General features: G+C 42.3%; 1 protein-coding gene across 6 annotated transcripts; it reads right to left on the reverse strand.

Annotated features, from left to right (window-relative positions):
• Window positions 1-368: 368 nt before the first annotated feature.
• On the reverse strand, window positions 369-19,272 carry LOC147633886 (glutamate--cysteine ligase A, chloroplastic-like). 6 transcript variants are annotated; one of them, XM_086804953.1, is made up of 16 exons: window positions 19,159-19,272; window positions 18,559-19,000; window positions 17,443-17,593; window positions 17,217-17,324; window positions 17,041-17,133; window positions 16,849-16,932; window positions 7,871-7,939; window positions 7,705-7,775; window positions 7,073-7,141; window positions 4,551-4,644; window positions 4,336-4,425; window positions 4,143-4,223; window positions 3,928-4,020; window positions 2,447-2,527; window positions 2,257-2,326; window positions 369-1,019 (listed from the first exon to the last, which is right to left on the reverse strand). In XM_086804953.1, exons 2-16 carry the CDS (start codon window positions 18,876-18,878, stop codon window positions 931-933), a joined length of 1,563 nt encoding a protein of 520 aa, XP_086661079.1. In that variant the 5' UTR covers window positions 18,879-19,000; window positions 19,159-19,272; the 3' UTR covers window positions 369-930. The 6 variants fall into 6 exon arrangements, 5 of the variants coding, with proteins under 5 accessions (XP_086661079.1, XP_086661078.1, XP_086661077.1 ...); XM_086804952.1 differs by having other exon boundaries at window positions 18,559-18,922; window positions 19,035-19,172; XM_086804951.1 differs by having other exon boundaries at window positions 18,559-18,922; window positions 19,031-19,166.
• Between the last annotated feature and the right edge of the window lie 438 nt (window positions 19,273-19,710).

The following is a 19,710-nucleotide window of genomic DNA, read 5'->3' on the forward strand; positions in this document are numbered from 1 at the left end:
CGTTAATGTAATAACATTAGATTCCTTGATATATGCCCTTCTGAATTAGATAGGACACAGATAACCTTAGGATGGATAGTTGATATTTGCGGTTTTATATATTTGAGCATAGAGTGTAGTAAGGATGATATTTCCCGAAATGATAATTAAAAAAATAGAGACCTACGTGTCTTATGGACTCATAGGAGCCATGCATCACCTTAAGGTTGGGGTTCCACTACCGTCCATGGGGAGGTTTACTAGTGGAAAAAAAAGAGTTTGCCTCGATGCAAAGTTCGAAAAAGATATGGGAGCTTTAACTCCAATGTTTATATGAAAAGGCAAAGAGACCTTTGCGCTGTGGTAATGACGAGGATATGCAAAGAGCATCAAGAAACACACCACCATGCTTGAATGATTGTACATGTACAAATTTGCAGCCCATAATAGTAAATAAGTCACAGTCATGCTCAAAGCCCACTTAAATCTCTTGCATACACAGTCTGGAAGACTCTTATTCTCCTACTCAAAATTACAGCAGCTCTAGAAAGCTGGAATTATGAAGATAAGCCTAAAAATTTACAATTAGTTCACTAGGTAAATTTAATCTACCTGCCTGCTTCCTGGTGGCTTATTTGCAAATAAAACAACTCTTCCTCTCTTCTTTTAGCAACTCTTCCTCTCTTCTTTTAGTTCTCCAATCCATGTACTCAGCACTGAGTGGATTATTTATTATTTATCCCTCTATATGTGTAACTGTTCGAATTGATAATATTTTATTTTTTTTCAGAAGAATGGTGGCATGGTTGGAAAGCCAAGCTTGAGCAGGTGTGGACACAGATGCAAAATGGATGCTAACTGGGTAACATCTAGGACACAATCTTCAATGTCTTTGTATCAGCTTGTCCATGCCATCACCTTCGAATTAGTACTGGTGGATGTTTTACCTGTTCAGTATAGAAGTTCTTCAAAAACAGGGTCTACACTCTCCCTCCAATCACCTTTGTACATTTCCAAAAGTTTCTCTGCAGGTGTTATCCCTGTAAACACAAAAAATTCAATTCATCGACCTGAAATTCAAAATCATCCAGTCCCTTAAAAGACCCACCATGTTTGCAAACCATTATAAAGGTTTGTTTTCAGAAGCAAGACAATTAAAGATTGTTAATAAAAATCTATTATATCACAATCTGAGGAGGACTGCTATTTTCCCAGCCTGCACACCTGTCTGCCCTTCTAGCAGTCTATCCAAGATGCCCACATCATACACACAAACGAGCACACCCACACACACACACACACAGAAGAAAGAGAGAAAAATATCTTCACAACTATGAAAGACCAAAGGGTCTATGAGACCAAACGTAATACATGTGGTCTGTGGGTAAATGTTTGCCAGCAAAATATAACTACCTACCAAGGAAGCAGGACTCACGTGCTCGTGTGCTACGTGAGTCTTGCATGTGCAATGTGATCGACCCAACTGGAACTGTGATATCCTCATCCAGTAATAGTATCCTCCTCCTCCATGACAGAGCCCAGGGCTGTGATGAAGTCCACCTCCTGTGGTCCTTGTCTCCGGAGTATGTCCTGGATCTGCAACTGACCGGTGGAAGGTCCGGATCTTTGCGGCGGAAACGTCAGGCCCTCAAAAGGGATCAGACTCTCTCTCTAGTGACTCCGCCAGTCCATGGGGCTAGAGGATTGGGCATGCTGGTATAGCAATGGCCTATGCAATCCCTCTATTCATGTGGAGCTTGAGTGGCCTCCTCTGTCACAGGCTGAGGCAATCTGAGAGAGAGAGAGAGAGAGAGAGAGAGAGAGAGAGGTTTACAAATGTCTGTCCATGGCCCATGAGACCAAACAGGGCATCCCTAAGAAGTAGACAAAACATCTTGTAAAGGAAAAGTGGAAACTGAAAGTGTACCTTGCAGATAGCGATGGTCACAAATGGTGCTGTAAACGTCAAAGCATGATGGAATTACAGAGACAGAGAGACAGAGAGAGTTGCCACCTGTTTGTGGACACTGGAGAGAGACAGGAGGGGAAGAGAGATGTATGGCACTTTGGGGATGTGTGCGCGTGAGAAAGAGAGGGACTGTGAAGAGCACGGGCCCACCACCATTAGTGTCAGTAAAAATACTCACATACAAAACGGTGGTCAGTCAAAAGCAGGAATAAATCCATGGCACGCCTATGATACACAGCACAATAACAAAAGCAAACAAAAACAAAGCAGCAGTGAACCATGCTGTGAGTGCAACAAGTAGAAATCACCTGTAGTAACAACTTCAACAATTTCGTTCAGAAATCCTGCCTCCTTGTAGCCTCTTCTTTGCAACCCTTCCTTTTGTTTCAGTAAGAAAGGAGAACAAGATTAATACCACCAAGCTAATCACTTTTGATCTTAGATTATAGTGCATAGCAAAGAAGGCCCAAACCAAAACAGCTATGCATGTGAACCAACCTTTGCAAGGTCCACAACATCTTGTGCCACGTGCTTTAGGAATGCATCTCTAAAGGGCGTCTTCAACCCCAAGCTTGGTACCTACAGAAAACGCTTGTTACAAAGAGTGAGAATTTGGTAGAACATATACGACTGCATTAAGATACACTGCATCCCCATGCTGCCCCATTGGCCTACCTCCCATCATGTCTTCTGCTACTGCTGCTTCAGACTTCTGCCCTTGTTTGCCACACCTCTCCTGCTGTTGTCTCCTTCCTTGCTTTCCACTCACTGCTGCCACCCACCCTTTGTTAGTTTGAGAGTACCTGCAGTCATAATGCACCTTCCCTCCACTTCTGTCCCCATCCAACTGTAGACTCTGCTCCAAACTCTCTTGCTCTGCTTCCAATGGTATCTTCACCAGAATCTCTGCCATGCGAACTGCTGCAACACTAATCTCATCCTCCTCCATACTAGATTCGGAGAGACACTGGATGGTTCAGCCTAGTCGTATGGGACACTAGGTTGGGGACTAATCTCATCCTCCTCCATCCTAGATTCGGAGAGACACTGGATGGTTCGGCCTAGTGGTATGGGACACTAGGTTGGGGCCATCGGTACGAGGCATGCTCATGGTGGCAATCGGACCTCAGGCTCGGGAGTGAGCCTGGAGGACTCTAAGGTTGGATGGTGAGTCGCTAGCCCCAATCTATCGTGGTCATGCAATGTGTCCGATGTCGGTTTCTGAAACCCTGTTCAGGGATCGGTTCTAGGTCAGTTTATCCTTGGGTGTGGTTTGTGGAGACCTCACAGGCAGAGCTAGTCGAAAGAGGGGCCGAGTAGAGGCGGGAGGTGCCCACACACAAGCACAGTGAAAGAGGAGGACTGGGAGAGCCAGATGCAAGGAAAACGGGAGGAGAGGGGAAACGTGTAGGAGAGAGAGGGAGGTTGTGAAAGAGAAGGCGAGGAGGCGGCGGTTGCAGGGCAAGTGGGCAAGGAGAGCGAGGAGAGCGAGGGGACGTGCGTAGGTGAAAGGGCTAAGGGGGTGGGCCCTTTGACAGCAGCAAGCTACGCACACGGGGGGGGGCGGGGGGGGGGGGGGGGGGGGGGGGGGGTGGGTCCCTCATGAGAAGTAAAGTTTCCTTGCAAACCAACGGTCCATACCTCAAGTTTGTCACAAGAATCACACAGCTTTGTTTTTGATGCAAGCCCAGATTTTGCTAGTCAGTGAATCCACATGTGGAAAATGCAGCCATGCTGGCAGTGACTCAAGGTGGAGAAGGAGGTGGACAATGGCTTCAGCACGCCGATAAGCCTTACTCTACATATGTGATCCTCCTGTATGTGTGTGTGTGTGTGTGTGTGTGTGTGTGTGTGTGTGTGTGTGGGAGAGAGAGAGAGAGGGTTGGGGATACTCTGTCTTGTGGTGCATACTCTACATATGCGATCCTCGTGTGAGAGAGATGAGGGAAAAAGGGAAAGAAGGAAAAAACTCAAATCACCTTGTTTCTCAGCATCAGACGTTCCTCTGGGGTCCAATCCCTTATCATCTCCAAAGCTGTTTGAAGTGATGTATCATCATAGAGCAGGCCTACCTGTGCCAAAATTAAAAAAATAAAAAAAAAGATTTTGTTTTACCCTTTTTTTTTTTAATACGACTTTAACCGCTCGCCATAGTAACAATTGTACATGAGATTTTTTTTATGAAAACATTTACCCAAAATGCTGGCAATGCACAGAGTTTTCTCCATGGACCCCCATCAGCTCCTCTCATTTCCAAAAACTTTTTAAGCCTCACCTAGAGAAAGACATACGCACCAGCATAGTTATGTAAAAGACCTGCAAGGCACTCAACACTGGTGTAATGCCTTACATTTGTTCAAATAAGAAGGATACTTGGTGAGGACAACCTCTGGAAATATTGTTGTCAAATGATTCTCCCAGTCATTGATTGTAGCCTTATCACCGGGCAAGTTAGGAAGTTTCCCCACCATAAAGTCCTACAAGGAATGTACAAGCCACAATTGGACCATAATAGGCAGAAGGCTGAATATATGTGTTGTTATTACATAGGGATTCCATCCAGCAGTCAAATTCAATAGAAGTTTAAAACCAGAGCACATACTTTAAAAGACATGCCAGAACAATCCACGTATCGCTTATTGCGATAAGCAAAATACATGGGAACATCCAAGGCATAATCTACATATTTCTCAAACCTGCAAAATTTCAACACAAGGAGTGCTTTAGAAACCTCTTTGATTTACATGAAGTAGCAACTCACGTCACATTTAAGGTATTTTCTAGCACCACCAAAACATTGACAAATGCTGATAAATGTGCTCTGATTTCCCTTCATTGCCGGGGAAAGAAGTTGTTACTTTATGGATCATGCAAGGTGTAACATGGTTTAGCATTTACCCATTGTAAATTGAGTTAAAAATCCCATAAATCCATGATTGTTAACATTTGTCTTATTTTAAAAAGCAATTACTGTAACTTATAGAGACTTTATATAAAATTAAATTCTCTTAAGTATTCAAAGAAATTTCTTCTAGAAAAATGCTCTCGATATGAGAGTAGTACCCAAGGGGTTAAGGGGCTAAGGTCTACATTGATCTAAGGTTATTTCTCCATGTGAAAGCTCAGTAATATGTAAAAGGGTCACCACCCTCATTCAGTGGAGAGGTGGAGTGATTCTAGGCATAGTTTTTTTCATACTCGTATGGAAAATATTCCATACTTCCATACCCGTATGCGTATGGTCACGTATGGAAAAAAAATTCATACTCCAGCCAAAAAAGAAAATGTTTTGCATCTTCTCTAGACATAGAGATTAGTTGTCAATGTGTGAAAGTCATGACGGATGAAACATGGTCAATTTGTGAAAACCATGATAGACCATCTATCATGGTTTTCACATACTTTAAGTCTCTCATGGTTCACTTCTTTGAAAATGGCATGTCTACCCTTTAATTTAAGAATCAAGCATGAAATCCCACGTATGGAATTTCTCCAAGGTTTGAACCATACTTATTTCATAGTTCCAGGCTCATACACGTATGTCGTATGGTTGCCGTATGAAAAAACTATGCCTACAAGTGACAGGTTTTGGCATTTGCCCACTCCACACTCCCTAGTCCCTACTTATGTAACAGGTTACATGATACATGATCATCATACATGTATGATGTCAACAAGTTACAGTAATATAAAGTCCAGAGTTTGGATTCTGGCTCTACATCATTTATGTTTTTTCTAATCCCAAAATCTTTGCAGTTTCAAGTTTCTTTGGTTTTTTGTGTCATATGTAGCATGTTTTTCCTTAAATTTAGGGTGCCGTATGGTATCCAATGTATGGAATTTCTTGGAAGTGTGAACCGTACTTTTTTCGTACTTCCATACCCGTATGCGTTTGCCATATGGAAAAACTATGATTCTAGGCTTTATTGAGGAGGTGTAGGCTAGATCATAGGGGTTCCTTCCTCATTTCATGCACATGAATTTCTATCAGCATCTGGATGTATCCGAATGCCTATTTAAGAGGCCCAAATTGCTTAATTGAAACACTTGATTATGCCCTATTAATCTAGTAATTAATATTAATCACTTTTACATAGTTTGTGCCATGCTTAATCCGTATGGATAATCCTCACTTCTATCCTCCATAAGCTTGCTAATCCTCCCTAATTCTAATGCTTCTATATATGTAAAACATTGAGATGTACTTTCCATTAATTAAAGACATTACTTTCCCTTGAAAGCATTATTACATTATTTTTTACCATTTTAAGTATTCTTGAAAATTGCAAATTTGCTAGGTATATGATTTCTTTGCAAAACTCTTGCCGAGTGATTTATTTTTCCTGGGTAGAGATCCTGCTATTCAATTGACAATAAGCTCCTCTCCAAGCTCAACCTACAGGGAATGCGGAGGGTCCGGGCCTGCAAGAAGCGGACAGATGTCCCTCGATCGATAGGCAGGAAATGGGAATTGAACTCTGTTCAAGAATCCAACTACCTTACCAGTTCACCTACACAACCACAGATTGCAAGCAATTTTTCTGCTTTTTGAGTTTATTTGCCTATGTATTTCTTCAAAATTTACAAATCAACCTTAGACTTTTTTTTTTTTGGCTAAAGCCACTTTATGACTTAAATACAGGGCTAGTGCTCATAGGGCATGGAGCCTATACAAGATATGCACATAACTACGCTTATTGTAATTTAAATGTGGGTTCAGATCTGGTCTACCCCAGAGGGGAATTTGGGATTGCCGAAATTTGGTAATTTCTTGCATGGTATGTGACGCATCATCCCCAAGCAAGGTGGTATGTGACCACTGTATGTCCTGGAGCAAGTGTATCACACCTGTCCTACACTCAGGGGGATGGTCCAGAGCTGTCGGGCATATGGTTGGGTTGGTGAGTCCAACAGTTGCTTTCCTTGTGTTCTTTTCACGCATGTGTGCATGTGCGGTGCTTTTAGATGCAGGTTAGTCCTAAATCTCTAGACAAGGGTATTACTCTTGTAAAGACTAATCATTCTACACTGTGGCACTTCAATAGCAGAGGAAAGAAATGGAAAAGGGTAAAGTAAATTAAGCAGAATATACCATGCAAGCTAAAGGAGCTGGCCAGGACTTACCCAAAATCGTCATCGAAAACAAATGGTAGCATGCCAGTTCGATTATTATCTACATCTTTCCAGATTTCACTGCAAACCAAGTATGGCTGTAAGCCACAAATATAAGCAGCACTAAAAAAGCGTTTTCATTATATACATGTCCAGATGACTTCACAAGAACCGGACGGCAGCCAGGTGTGCAGTCTTTGGGTTTGCCCAGCTGCTTGCAAAGCTTCAAAGCAGGTGGTCGGCAGCATTGTTGCTTCACACACCAGCATACAGCGGACACAACATTCTTTGAAGAGAAAACGGCTGGGCCAGCTGCAGCAAAGTAGCTGATTGGAGAAAATAGCATGTGAAAGAGGGGTGCAGCATACAGGACATGACATACAAAGAAAACTCTTCCTGGCAAGGAACGTGAGAAAAGGAAGGCTTGCCACTGGATATCCATAGGTATCTGACCATGGAGATTATAGCCACCTCATTTGCAATACCTTGAGGCTTGGCCATCCGGAACTTGTGAAGCCAGCCTAAGTTTTGAATTAAACTAGATTGAGCATTTCCTTGGAATCTACTCAAACAGCCTCAAATTGTTGACATAATGTATCAAAAGATGAACAGAAAATATGGCTGTGCATGTCAGGCTGGCTAACCTTCTGAAGCTTAAGAACCCATTGGGCTTCCCTTCTGTGAAAGGAGAGTTTGCAAAGAGAGCTGTTGCAATCTATGGATTCATTCAGAAAAGTGAGAAGGCTTTACAAAACCAGAAATACTTACGACAGACAAATCCACTAGTTAAATTGATGGAAAATGACTCACAGGCTGTAATGCAAGTCCAACTCGAAATTTGTTCACCATATCTTCCTCAGAACTGAAATCCAAGTTCACCTGTCCAATAGGATTTTACCAAATCATTTAATCTAGGCAAGTGGTATCAATGCCAAGTATCAACAAACTGTAAAATTTCATGAAGCCATTAACATGGTTTAAGAAAAGTACATTAACTTGGATTAAAGATAAGCTACGGACACTTACCAAGCCAAATATTTTTTCGTTTTTTTTTTTCGCAGGGAGGGCGGCCGCGGGGGGGGGGGGGGGGGGGGGGGGGGGGGGGGGGGGAGAGAAGATCCTTCTATTAGTTACCGAGAAAACAGCCAAAGTGGCTGAGTACAAACTCGTCCCCAAATGGAAGGCAAGAGTCAAGATGCATAAAAGGGGAGGATGCTCCACACCAGAGAGTGGCGCGATGTTCTTCCCCTTCCCCTTGAGTGCAGCCCCAAGGACGGATTGGGACACGGAGTCAGTGTCTGCCACCATCCAGGGGCAGCAGTTGAGCTCTCTCATCATCTACATGATCTACGCATCACCAATGAGCTCACCCACCTTAGGCCGTTGGCTCGAATGAAGCTGGGAGGCTCAAGCCACAGAGATCGAGATGGGGAGGTGGTGTCCTCCAACTTGGAGGTGTTTCTCTTTGTAAGCCATAGAAAAGGATGGCAACCCACATCAAAGGCCCAATTAAATAGAGAAAAATATGGGGGGTGCCTGAGCATGGAAAGGGCACCTGTAAACACCAAAATAGCCACCAACAGAAGATAATATATACTAACACCCCTCTCAAGGCTTGGGGGTGACCCAAGGCCCAAGGAGCTGCCATGAATGCCAATAGCTGACGGAGATAATCCTTTGGTGAATAGGTTTGCACCGTTGTCCTCGGTAGGACAATATTCAAGGATAATGTCTCTCCAAGATTCACTCCTGCACAAAGTGGTATTGGATCTCTATATGTTTGGTCCACGCATGAAATACCGGATTCTTAGCAATAGCCAAGCAACTCTAGTTGTCGCATGAGATGAGGGTAGGCTGCTAATCTCGAAAACCGGTCTTCTCAAGTAGCTGCCACAACCAAATCACCTCACAAGTAGCCAAACATGCCGCTCGATACTCTGTCTCAATCGATGAAAGCGCCACCGTCGACTGCTTTTTTCTCATCCATGAAATTGTTGAAAAACACAACACATCAAGCTATGGTGTGATTAAGCTAACCTAAGGTGGGTGGTACCTAAGCATACTCATAATGACAAACTGCTAAATTAATTAAGTAGGAGACTTAAGCACAATTAGGTTACAAGATTGAGACTTGTACTCATATAGAGGCTTAAGAGCTTGCTTGATCTTATTGCTTGGAAATGACCCCTTTTATATGAGGGAGGTACAATTTGACTTGATAGCTCATGTGGGATAAATCTAGTTTGCTCATGTGGCAACATGCTAGGTTGCTTGATTTTTCTACTCGCTCTCTACTAACTCATGTACTCTCTGACACCACATTTCTCAACACCCCGCCTTGGTGCCATATTTTTAGGCTATTGCAAGGTGGTTGGCTGTGTGGATTACAACTCCAATACCCTCCTTGGGTGCATAATTGCTACTCTCAAGCCGTAAGGTTGGACTTCAATATGCCATCACCCCCTCCTTAGTGTGAACATAGCTACTTAAGGTGGTAAGGTGCGATACATATAATAGAAACGGGATGTCTACTCATATGGTGATCCCTTTTACAACATGTAGACTCGGTTAGTGAGATTGTTGATGTAGTTACTAGAAGAGTTTGTCGGTGGGAATCTCTTCTTTGCTCGATGACCACTCCATGTAGTTAGCTTCTTGATTTTTGAACCTGCATTCCTCTTCTTTATGTCCCAGCTTCTTGCAATGGTCACACTTTGGCTTGTCCTTCCATATACATTCACTTCTCAAATGTGCTTTCCTTCCGTGATGGTAACATTCTTTTGTGCCCTTGGTGGTGTTGAATGATTGGTCCCTTATGGTTCCTTGTGTTCCATTCTTTAGCCGCTTCTCTTCTTCAAGTAGGGATGAAATACAACCCTCAAATGTTGGTTCAAGTAAATTCTTTAGAGTGGTCACTAGTATACTATATTCCTCACGCATACTCTTTAGAAGTATAGCAAGTGCATCCTTTTTACCTATCTTTGCATCAATGCCATCTAGTTGAGTCATGATGCTTTTCATTTTGCTTATGAATTGTACTAGCGACTCATGATATTTCATCTCTAAGCCATAGAATTCTATTTTCAAATGGATTTCTTGATTCTTGGCCTTGGAAACAAATATTAAATTTAACTCATCCCATGCTTGTTTTGCCATGGTTTTGAATGCAATGTGATAAATGAGGTTGGTGCCCAAGTACAATCCAATTAATGACAATGCTTGTTCACATCTCTCATTCTAATCATCAGTTGGATTAGCAGGTGCATTCACCTTAATTAATTTCCATAGCTTCTTGTGCATGAGAAGATACTCCAATTGTGTAGCCCAAGTGTCATGTGCAAGACATGCACTGGCTGATCTCAGAGGTAGTCCTGAAGAGGATAACTAGACTCACACACTCACACACACAAACCTGCACATTAGGGTTAGGTGCAGGGTAGAGAAGCTCACACACAGAAATGAGAGAGAGAGAGGGAGAGCCAAAAGTGTGGTATCCACAAAATGCAAGTCAACCCTTGCATGTGTGCCACATCCATATCATATAGAAGTACAAAATATTATATGTTAGTGTCCTTTCACACTTGATGTCCAAGGGAAAAAACCACATGGGAAAAAGTGCCCTTGGTTAAGCCCTGTTCACACATAGCACTACCATAAGTGAGCATATGCCTACAAATCTCCCCTTAGTGGAAGTGTGAACCTGTACAAGGTAGCAGATCACTCTCTGTATGAGAGTAAGCCCAAAGCTTTGCGGAAAGCTTCAAACTTTTCTCGAGGTAAAGCCTTTGTGAATAGATCTGCAACATTATCCTAATTTAAAAAAACACCTTTAATCATTAGGGACTTTAAACTCTTTTAAAAAAAAGTTGAATCTTAAAAAAAACGAAAGCAACCTATTCGGCGGAATGCTTTTACTGGTTTTTTTTTCTGGAATTAGCGTTGCCGGCGCCTGCGTGGCTGCCGTCGCCCACCTGCTGTTGTTGCCTGCGTTTCTGCCGGCGCCCCTTCGCTCAAGTGGCCTACGCCAATCTGCGCCAGCCTACGCCTGGGCTTGGCCGCCTGGCTACGTAGGCCTAGGCGCCCACCAGCCTGGCTGCCTACGTAGGCCTAGGCGCCTGCCAGCATGGGCGCCTACATAGGCTTGGCCGGCTACACCCCTGCGTAGGCCTGGCCAGCTACACGCCTGGCCGCCTGCGTAGGCCTGGCTACCTACACGCCTGCGCCCACTACTTCCGGTTTGGGTGGGTGAATCTTTTACCCAATTTTGTGTTGACTCATATGATTACTTGAGAGGGCTATGTCAGACTGATGGGCATTTCATTCGGTATTGGCAGGCAGGGAGCTCCATTGATTTAGACCCAAGACTCAAGGATCATTCCACTTGTTATGGTGAAAGGTAGTTAGTACCATATTCGGAACCAATTGTTGTTCCCTGATGATAAGATTCTGTGCACCGGATTGTGTTGAGACTAGGGGATAGATCTCTTATGATTGTTGCAACACTCTTGCAATGGCAAGTCATCTAGAGATTCGACGGACTTGTGTTTATGATCATCCTAGTCCGATGGGCATACAGAGAGGACGGGTTTTGGAGTTATGCTTTGTGCATACGACTCCAAGCAACCATTGCATTGGGAGAGGTACATCCCTATGGTCAAGTTTCCCTATAGTACTACTAAGCATATGGTTCTGGCAATAGCTAGAATATGTTTGGTAGGAGTTGGGTTAAACCTTAGATTCCCTCACACTTTGATAGCTTGAAGGAGACGCCGATGTGGTGCCTGATAGTTAGGAGTCTCTGAGAGGGAGGTACGATATTCCCTAGGTATGAGGATTTACGGGATCTTGGAAAGCATGAGTATTATGCTGCAGCTAGTAGATAGTTGTCTCAGCGATTTCAGGTTTCCAATTCCATGAGGAGTTGGAGAATTGAAGGATGGTTTATATTATTCAAGGACCTGCTGAGAAGGTTTTGTTTTGTATTGTTTCCACAGTCATATGTTGGAAGAACAACAGCTTCAGTTGATACGTGGCTATGTGGATTTGATAGAAAGATATAAGCCTAAATTTGAAGATAGTTGATACACTTAGTTGGTTTCTTCTTCATTTATTTCCAAGAGTGGTTATGTTCTAAGTTGGGAGGAATGTTGTGTACCTAGCACTAACCCTTGGGGTTAGGGACTAATCTAGTAGGGGTAGGGGAGCCCTGGGATTAGAAAAAGTGAGCGGATTTGGATGGCTAAGGTTCAATAATACTAAATCCAAGGTTATTGGCTATTTATGATTGGACTGTTATTTATAGCAACCATAAGCACTATAAGTGACTCTTGGGTTATTATTGATTCATTTTGGTTTGGACCTGGACCATGACCATGAGGCTTACTCCTACCATGGACATGGTGGATCATGGGTTGTAACTATTTGGCCCTCCTAGCTCTATTTCACATGATGGAACCCTTGTCCGGACACCAAACAAGTGGAAGAAAGCGTGGAGACAAGGACCATAAGGTTTGCTCAAGAAAAAGCACCAATCTTGGTCAAAAAGTAGAGAAAAGCAAAAAGTCAAACCAGGTTGACTGCGAGCCAAGAGCACCACTAGCAAGAGGAGACTAAGTCGGACCAAAAAGCAAAAAACTGCTTTTTCAAAACGCAGCTCTAGGGCCAAAAAGGAAGGCTCTAAAGATAGGTAAAAGCAAAGCACAAGAACTTTGGAAAAGCTGGTCAAATTTGAGTAATATTTATTGTATAAAGTATTTTATTATAAAAAGCAAAAGAGAAAAGCAAAGGCAAAAAGGTGAAAGCAAAAGCTTAGCTTTCTGGCAAAAAGCAAGGTGAATAAAAAGGCTTGAATCCCTCTTATAGCTTCATGAGCTAGATCATCGAAGCGTGGCAACCAACATCAAAGCTTGGAGTTCATCATCTTCATCAACACCAACGTTGAAGCATAAGCCTTCGTTGTAGCCGTCTCTATTGTTCTGAATCATACAATGGCTGCTCTCATCTCTTCCTTAAAGGCCTCCCAAGAAGTGACCACATAACCATCACTTTACAATTCTCGCCACCAAGCATGGGCATAATCTTCCAAATGTAGGTCACGAAGTAGACTTTGGCCTTCTCACTTCTTAGACTAATCTCGAAGTATATGTCCAATTTGTTGGCCCATTCTTCAAAATGCTCATTGGACATGCTCTCACCGTCAAACTTAGTGAAGTTAACTTTGTCTTTCACTCCTTTGAATTCATCATTGTCCCTTGGGTTAGTGTCCCTTTAGTTACCCAAATTCACGTAGGCATTGGTTGGTCTTCTATCCTAAGTACCATTGGCCATTGATTCTTCAATCATCATCCCTTTGCCTTTGCCATGTACAATTGGAGACACAATTGGAGGAGGTACTTTAACCTTGTCGAATTTCTCACCCTAGCATAAGCAAATCCACCCTTGATTTCTTGTGCAGGTATACTCTTGCCTCTTATCAAATCGATCAAACATGCCTTCGATCATGTTTTGCATAGCTTGCAAGTTGTTTGAAGCATGTGTATGATCAAAAGCAAAATTTGAGAAAGTCAGCTTCTCATGTGATACTTCACCTTAAACTTGATCATCCTCATTAATCACTTGAGCCACCTCGACTTCATTGGCACTTGTATTAGCATGATTCTCCATTTGCCTTGGAAACGTGCCTTCGATCATGTTTTGCATAGCTTGCAAGTCATTTGAAGCATGTGATGATCAAAAGCAAAGTTTGGCAAAGTTGACTTCTTATGTGATAATTCACCTTACACTTAACCATCCTCATTAATCACTAGTATAATCCTCCATTTGCCTTGGATCTTGAGATGCTTTGCTCGGCCTTCCTCTATTCCCCATGTTCATTTGCAGCTTTAAAAAGGGTGAAAAACACTAATTTGCATGTAAATGGCTCAAACAGAGTCAAAATTCGACATGCTATAGCTCGACACGTCAGTAATGTTGAGACGAACATCTAGATCTCAATTTTAACAAGTGCTATATCTCTCTGTTTTGGATCCCGTACCACACGCCCACTTTTCAGTACAATATTCAAACGAAGTCCGATTTGTGCATTCTTTATGTTGCTGTGTAAGTCTTAATGAGTAGATTAGGAATCTTCAAAAATAGTTTTAAAAAAGTCAACCCCTTGTTGACCAAAGTTGACTTCTCAAAAAAGATCAACCGCTAAGGTTTGACCAAGTCTTCAACCTCCGATTTGCATACTTGATAGCTAGAAGAGTCGCCCCAAGTGTAAGGAATAAGATTCTAAGCTTGGTTTTAAATCAGCAATTAGATTTTTGACTGAAATAGGATTTTTCAAAAAATAGTCAAAGAGGAATTTGGTGAAAATTTGTCATGACCTTGGTATCCAAACCACCAAACCTCATTCCCCAAAGCACTTGCACATCCAATGCACCACTTTTGTTCAATTGCCCTCAGAATTTATTCTCAATTTGCATAAATTTTGCCATAACCTTAAAGCATTTGCAAAAAATCTCAATCTCAACTTAGCTCAAAATGCAATAAATCATATTGTCCAAACCATTGCCGTGACCTTTGTCTCAATTTCAATTGATTGCCATATCCATTTTCATGTATATGACCTTTATCTTGCCCAATCGAATATGATATCGAAGAAGGTGATGTTAGAGAAGAGCTTTATGCTTGCCAAACAATCCATCTCAATACAAGATTTTAATGCCAATGGTGAGCTCCAAATGGTTGTTTGTCAATATACAACTCCAAGTAATTACCTTGTACATTCCTCAATGCATGTGCCTCTTCACATAAGCATATGACATGTCTTATGTTATTTGAATCAAGGTCTAAGCATGATTAATGACATTAATCTTCATGTAGTGGTGTCCAATGCTCAAACCCTCATGCAATGAAGTCCACAAGACATATAGATATGAGAAAGGAAAAGCCATGAAGCTCAAATTCCACGAAAATGCCCAATCTTATGCATGAAGATGTGAGAATGATCTTTATATTTGTAATGAAGTTGAATGGAGATCTGTAAAGCTTAATAAGCTTGCATTTGAAGCAAAGCAATGTGGAAGAACTCCATTCAAGGATGGAATAAGCCAAGAAATCCAAATTTTCATGAAAATCCCAAAACTTGCACAAAAGGGAATGGCTATGAGAAAAAATGCATATAATTTGTGGTTTGATGGTTCATTAGTGAAGTTAATCCATGATTAAAAGAGTGAAAAGGCTTAAGTTCATGAGAAACCCCAAACCCCTATTCTTGATGCAAGAAATGGTGATTCATGCCAAACTCAATGAGATTAGTAAGTGGAAGTATCAATTAAGAGAAGATATAGCAAGAAGAGCTTGACTATGCAACCATCCCCTCGTGAAACTCTAGAAAAAACAACGCAATCCGTTTTCCCCCCTTTGAGCAAGAAACATTGCCATCACACATATTGCAGCCCTCGTAAGCTATCAATCATGAAGAAAAAACATAAAAAAGCAAGATTTGATAACAATGGTGGCTAGGGTTTGGAGAATGAACCAAGAAGCAAGCGGCACACTCACGAACTGGCCGTGGAGAGAACAACGCGAAAATTGCCACCGTTTTGCTCCATTGAGGCTTCAATCATTGTTAATAGCCTCCCCGGTGCCATCCCAAGCTTCAATGGTGTTGATGCTTGCTCCAAATCCACCCTAGATTCAAAAGAGGGATGAAGGGGAAGAAGCTACAAGTCCACACCATGAAAACTTTGCCCATTACACACCAAAACTTGGCCACACCATGTCCGGCTATCAAAATTTGGTCCAACTTGCTCAAAATTGAGACCAAATCATGTCATAATGCCATGGCCATCACTCAAGATCACCATTGCCTTGATTCTTGTCACCAATTTCCTCAAGAAAATATTGAAAAAAAACAAGAAACTCAAGAAAGATCAAAAAAATCAAGAAACTCAAGAATCATGCATATTTTTTGCAAAAAGTGAATTGAAATGAAGATGAAGATGGATCAAAAGCTAGGCTCTGTGCCAATGCAAGAAAGATATTAGGGTTATGATTAGAGATGCACTCAAGTGGAGTACCACACATATGCACTCAATGGGGGTACCACCATAGCCAAGAGCTTGGGCTCAAGATGTGTATTAATGATTGTCAAAAAAATAATTGTCCATCTCCCCTAACTCACTTATATGGCCCATGGTGTGTTCACATGGCCTTAGGATCCATTATTTATTTACATGTCCGGGCGCCCATGGTTAATTGCCCAATTAATGTGTTCCCCTTCATTACAACCACCTAGTTGACCCACCACCACCTAACTAGCCAGGGAAAGGTGGACAGTGGTCCAATAGGTTTCTTGCCCCTTGCTTGCAAGAATGGGCGCTAGCTGCTGCTCTGCTTGAAGCATCATCACTTGCATTCCAGCCGGACATTTGGGACAGTTATGTGCCTACAGATCCACTCAAGGCCAATCTCTGTGCTCCAAGCTGGAGAAAGGGCTGGGCTCCATAGCTGCACCTACCTAAGATCTTGGGAAGTTGGTCCAACATTAAAGTATTTTTTGATTGCCAACTTCACCTACTAGGACCACTTTCCCCCTGTGGACACTCGAGGTTAACAGCATGTTGCCATCTTGGATGCTATAGCAGGTCAGATTTCGCAAACAGGATGTTGGCATCTTGGTGACTAACACTTCAAAATATAAAGCCAGAAAGTCCAGAGGTTTGTAAAGACAATGCCTGCAAACCCCTCTGTGCGTGTTCTTTGAACTTTTTGTGTGCATGGCGAGTTTAGATTGGTACCTGGACTGTGCATGTCCGAAACATCATGTCATGCCCATGAGTGCCTACTTTAGGCATATAATTCCGCATGATCTCATATCTACCCTGCAAAACAATGAAGGTAATGCTATATTTTATCATCCCTACATTTGAACCACAAACTTGGGAAAATATATCATGCCATAAGAGGGCTCAACATAGCAAAGGGTAAACCTTGGGCATGATCGGAATGGCCTTGATGGGCCACTTTGGATGAAAACCAATACCTAGAAAGCCAAGTCCCATTTCTTCTGCTACTGCTTTGACCTATATGCACAATACATCAACAGAGTCAACCTGCACATGTAGAACACTCGTGTGTAAAGCACCTTAATCTTTGATCATGCTACCTGATATAAATGGGAGTTCACTTCTGCACATGTTTGGTGCAAAGTCTCAAGGGGAGCACCGCTAAGTTCAAATTGCCCACCTGGCTCCAGAGACACACTCTGTCCATCCTATTTCTCACAGAGTAAGAGACCCAATTAGCCCTTGTTGCCAAATTTCCTGACACCAACAGCATCCCTTGGTACATTAATTACACATAAATCAGAGGTAAGAAACAATTGCAGGTACCTGTTTTAATCCAATTATAAGGCCATCCTCTGTTAGACTTTCCCAATTGAACCGCTCTGCAATGCCCTCTAGCAGCTGCGCAATTTGTTCATAGTTCATGGGTTTTAAAGTTCCTAACTCAAAACCGAACTTTTCATGCTCTGTTCCTATCCTGCGGTTATAAACACAGAAAAAAGCCTTTTTGTCATCACTAAAGTCTTCAGATACTAAAATTAAGTTGGCCCCTCCACGCTGATTCTAGTTAAGGTCTCTAATTTAGCTTAATTCATTAGTCTTTTGCCCTAGATTGAAGTGAGAGACTAGATCTGCAGGAAAAAAGACAGTAACAAATGCCTCAAAGAAGACAGTAATGAGTATACTAATGGAAAGTTTAGGTAATTTCCCAAACCCACAAAACATGCGTGATCTTAACCCATGAGAGTGTACTCATAAAGCTTCAAATCATCAACTCCATCATGCATGGCATAGACTGCATGCTATGGTCCTCACTCACATCATCACCGCCCAGAAGTAGGTGCAGGTTCATGCATAAAGATATGTCCACCCTAGTAGACAAATACTCATAGATAAACCATCAAAATCTGTCTGATCTGAATTGTGTATGTGAAATGGTTAGGCTGGAGCACACCATGCTTTGCACATCAAATCCTTCAAGTCTACCCTTAATCCTTCCTGCCATCACTAGCCAGTAACTAGATGGCCCCTCAACTCAGCTTCATAGGCCCAAGCGTCAGCTTTTATGTGGGATATTTGTGCTTCCTTGAGAGGTTGCTCTTTAACTGGAAACTGGGTGTAATTTGTCCCGTGCTGTGGTAAAATGATAGTTGGCAAATATAAGAAAGGGCAGACCCTCTCATGTTGGAGTCAAGTGATGGGTGGCAAATGTGTGTTTGTGTGTGTGTGGAAGGGGCAAGATTGCAAAAGATCCATGGTAGGGCAGACCCTCTCATGTTGAAGTCAAATGATGGGTGGCAAATGTGTGTGTTTGTGTGTGTGTGGAAGGGGCAAGATTGCAAAAGATCCATGGTGTGCGAATGTTTGTGGGCATCAAAAAGTTTAGAATTCACCATAACAATTAGTGTTAACAGAGTCCAATCCAGATTGAGAGTTTCATACCTCCATTTGTGTTTGGGCTTGCATCCAGAAGAAATAAACTCGACGAGGTCTTTCTTGGTCAATGGCTCTGTGGCTGCAACCATCTCTTCAGCAGGAGCGCTAGCTCTGATCTGAAGCAGGCTTCTTCTCCTACATCTGTCTGGAGCTAAGGTAGAGAAGCTGCTTCTATTGGCAATGGCAGAAGATCTCCAAGAAAAAGAGCTATAGCTGCTGCTCACATAACCATAGCTGCTGTTGAGATAGCCACGGCTGCTCTTCAAAGGTCCATCTGCTGCCCCGAGACAGTGCTGGCCATGGCACACCTCTAGAACAGGGACCATCTCTGGCTGAATAAGAAGAATATGGCCGCTTACAGAGATGAACCCTGATAATCCACCAAAGATTAGCCCTGACCGCTTCACAGTCCTCCCTGAACTAAGTTGACCGATGCATCCGCGTTACCCTAAAAAGCAGAAAAACACAAAAAACAAACCTGCCAGCAACCTAGCCGAGCCGCGAAGGCTTCTGCGTGTGCAAAGTAAACCCTGAATCGCCTTCAACCCGCAAAAGCAGAAAATTGAAGAAAACGATAGCTCTGGACTCCAGTCGACATCAGCTTACCTTTACAGAACAAAAACGTGACGAGATTCTCACGAGACTAAGCTCAGGGATCGAGAAAATATGGGTTCGCTTCATCCCGTTCAGTTTTCCTTAAAGTTGATGGGCGGAGGAAGAAGGTTTTTTTCTCTTTTTTTGGGTTTATAATATGGAGTTTAGAGGTTAGAATATTATACTATTTAAATGGATTAAACGATTTAAATCATTGTCGGCTATAATTATTTTGGTAATCATTTTTTACATTTTCTTAATTGCTTGTAAAGTATTGAGGTTTACTCAAAACAAGAACACTACTATCTCTATATCTCTATATTATATAAACTAGTTGGGAACCAGTGCTTCCCACGTTTTTTGAGGCTTCCAAAATCAATTGCTACCCAAACCTCCTCCTTCCCTTCTTGAACCTCTAAATTCTTACCACTTGTGGCAGCTTTGTGAAACTCTTCCTTAAGATAATATAGAGATAGAGAAGAGAAGAAGAGTTTCACAAAGCTGCCACTTGGCAACAATTTGGAGGTTTGCGAAGAGAGGAGGAGGTTTGAGGAGGTTAGGGTA

The sequence above is a fragment of the Cibotium barometz genome, chromosome 11 (genome assembly GCF_041138505.1).
Source record: "Cibotium barometz isolate CiBa-2024 chromosome 11, ASM4113850v1, whole genome shotgun sequence".
Lineage (NCBI taxonomy): Eukaryota > Viridiplantae > Streptophyta > Polypodiopsida > Cyatheales > Cibotiaceae > Cibotium > Cibotium barometz.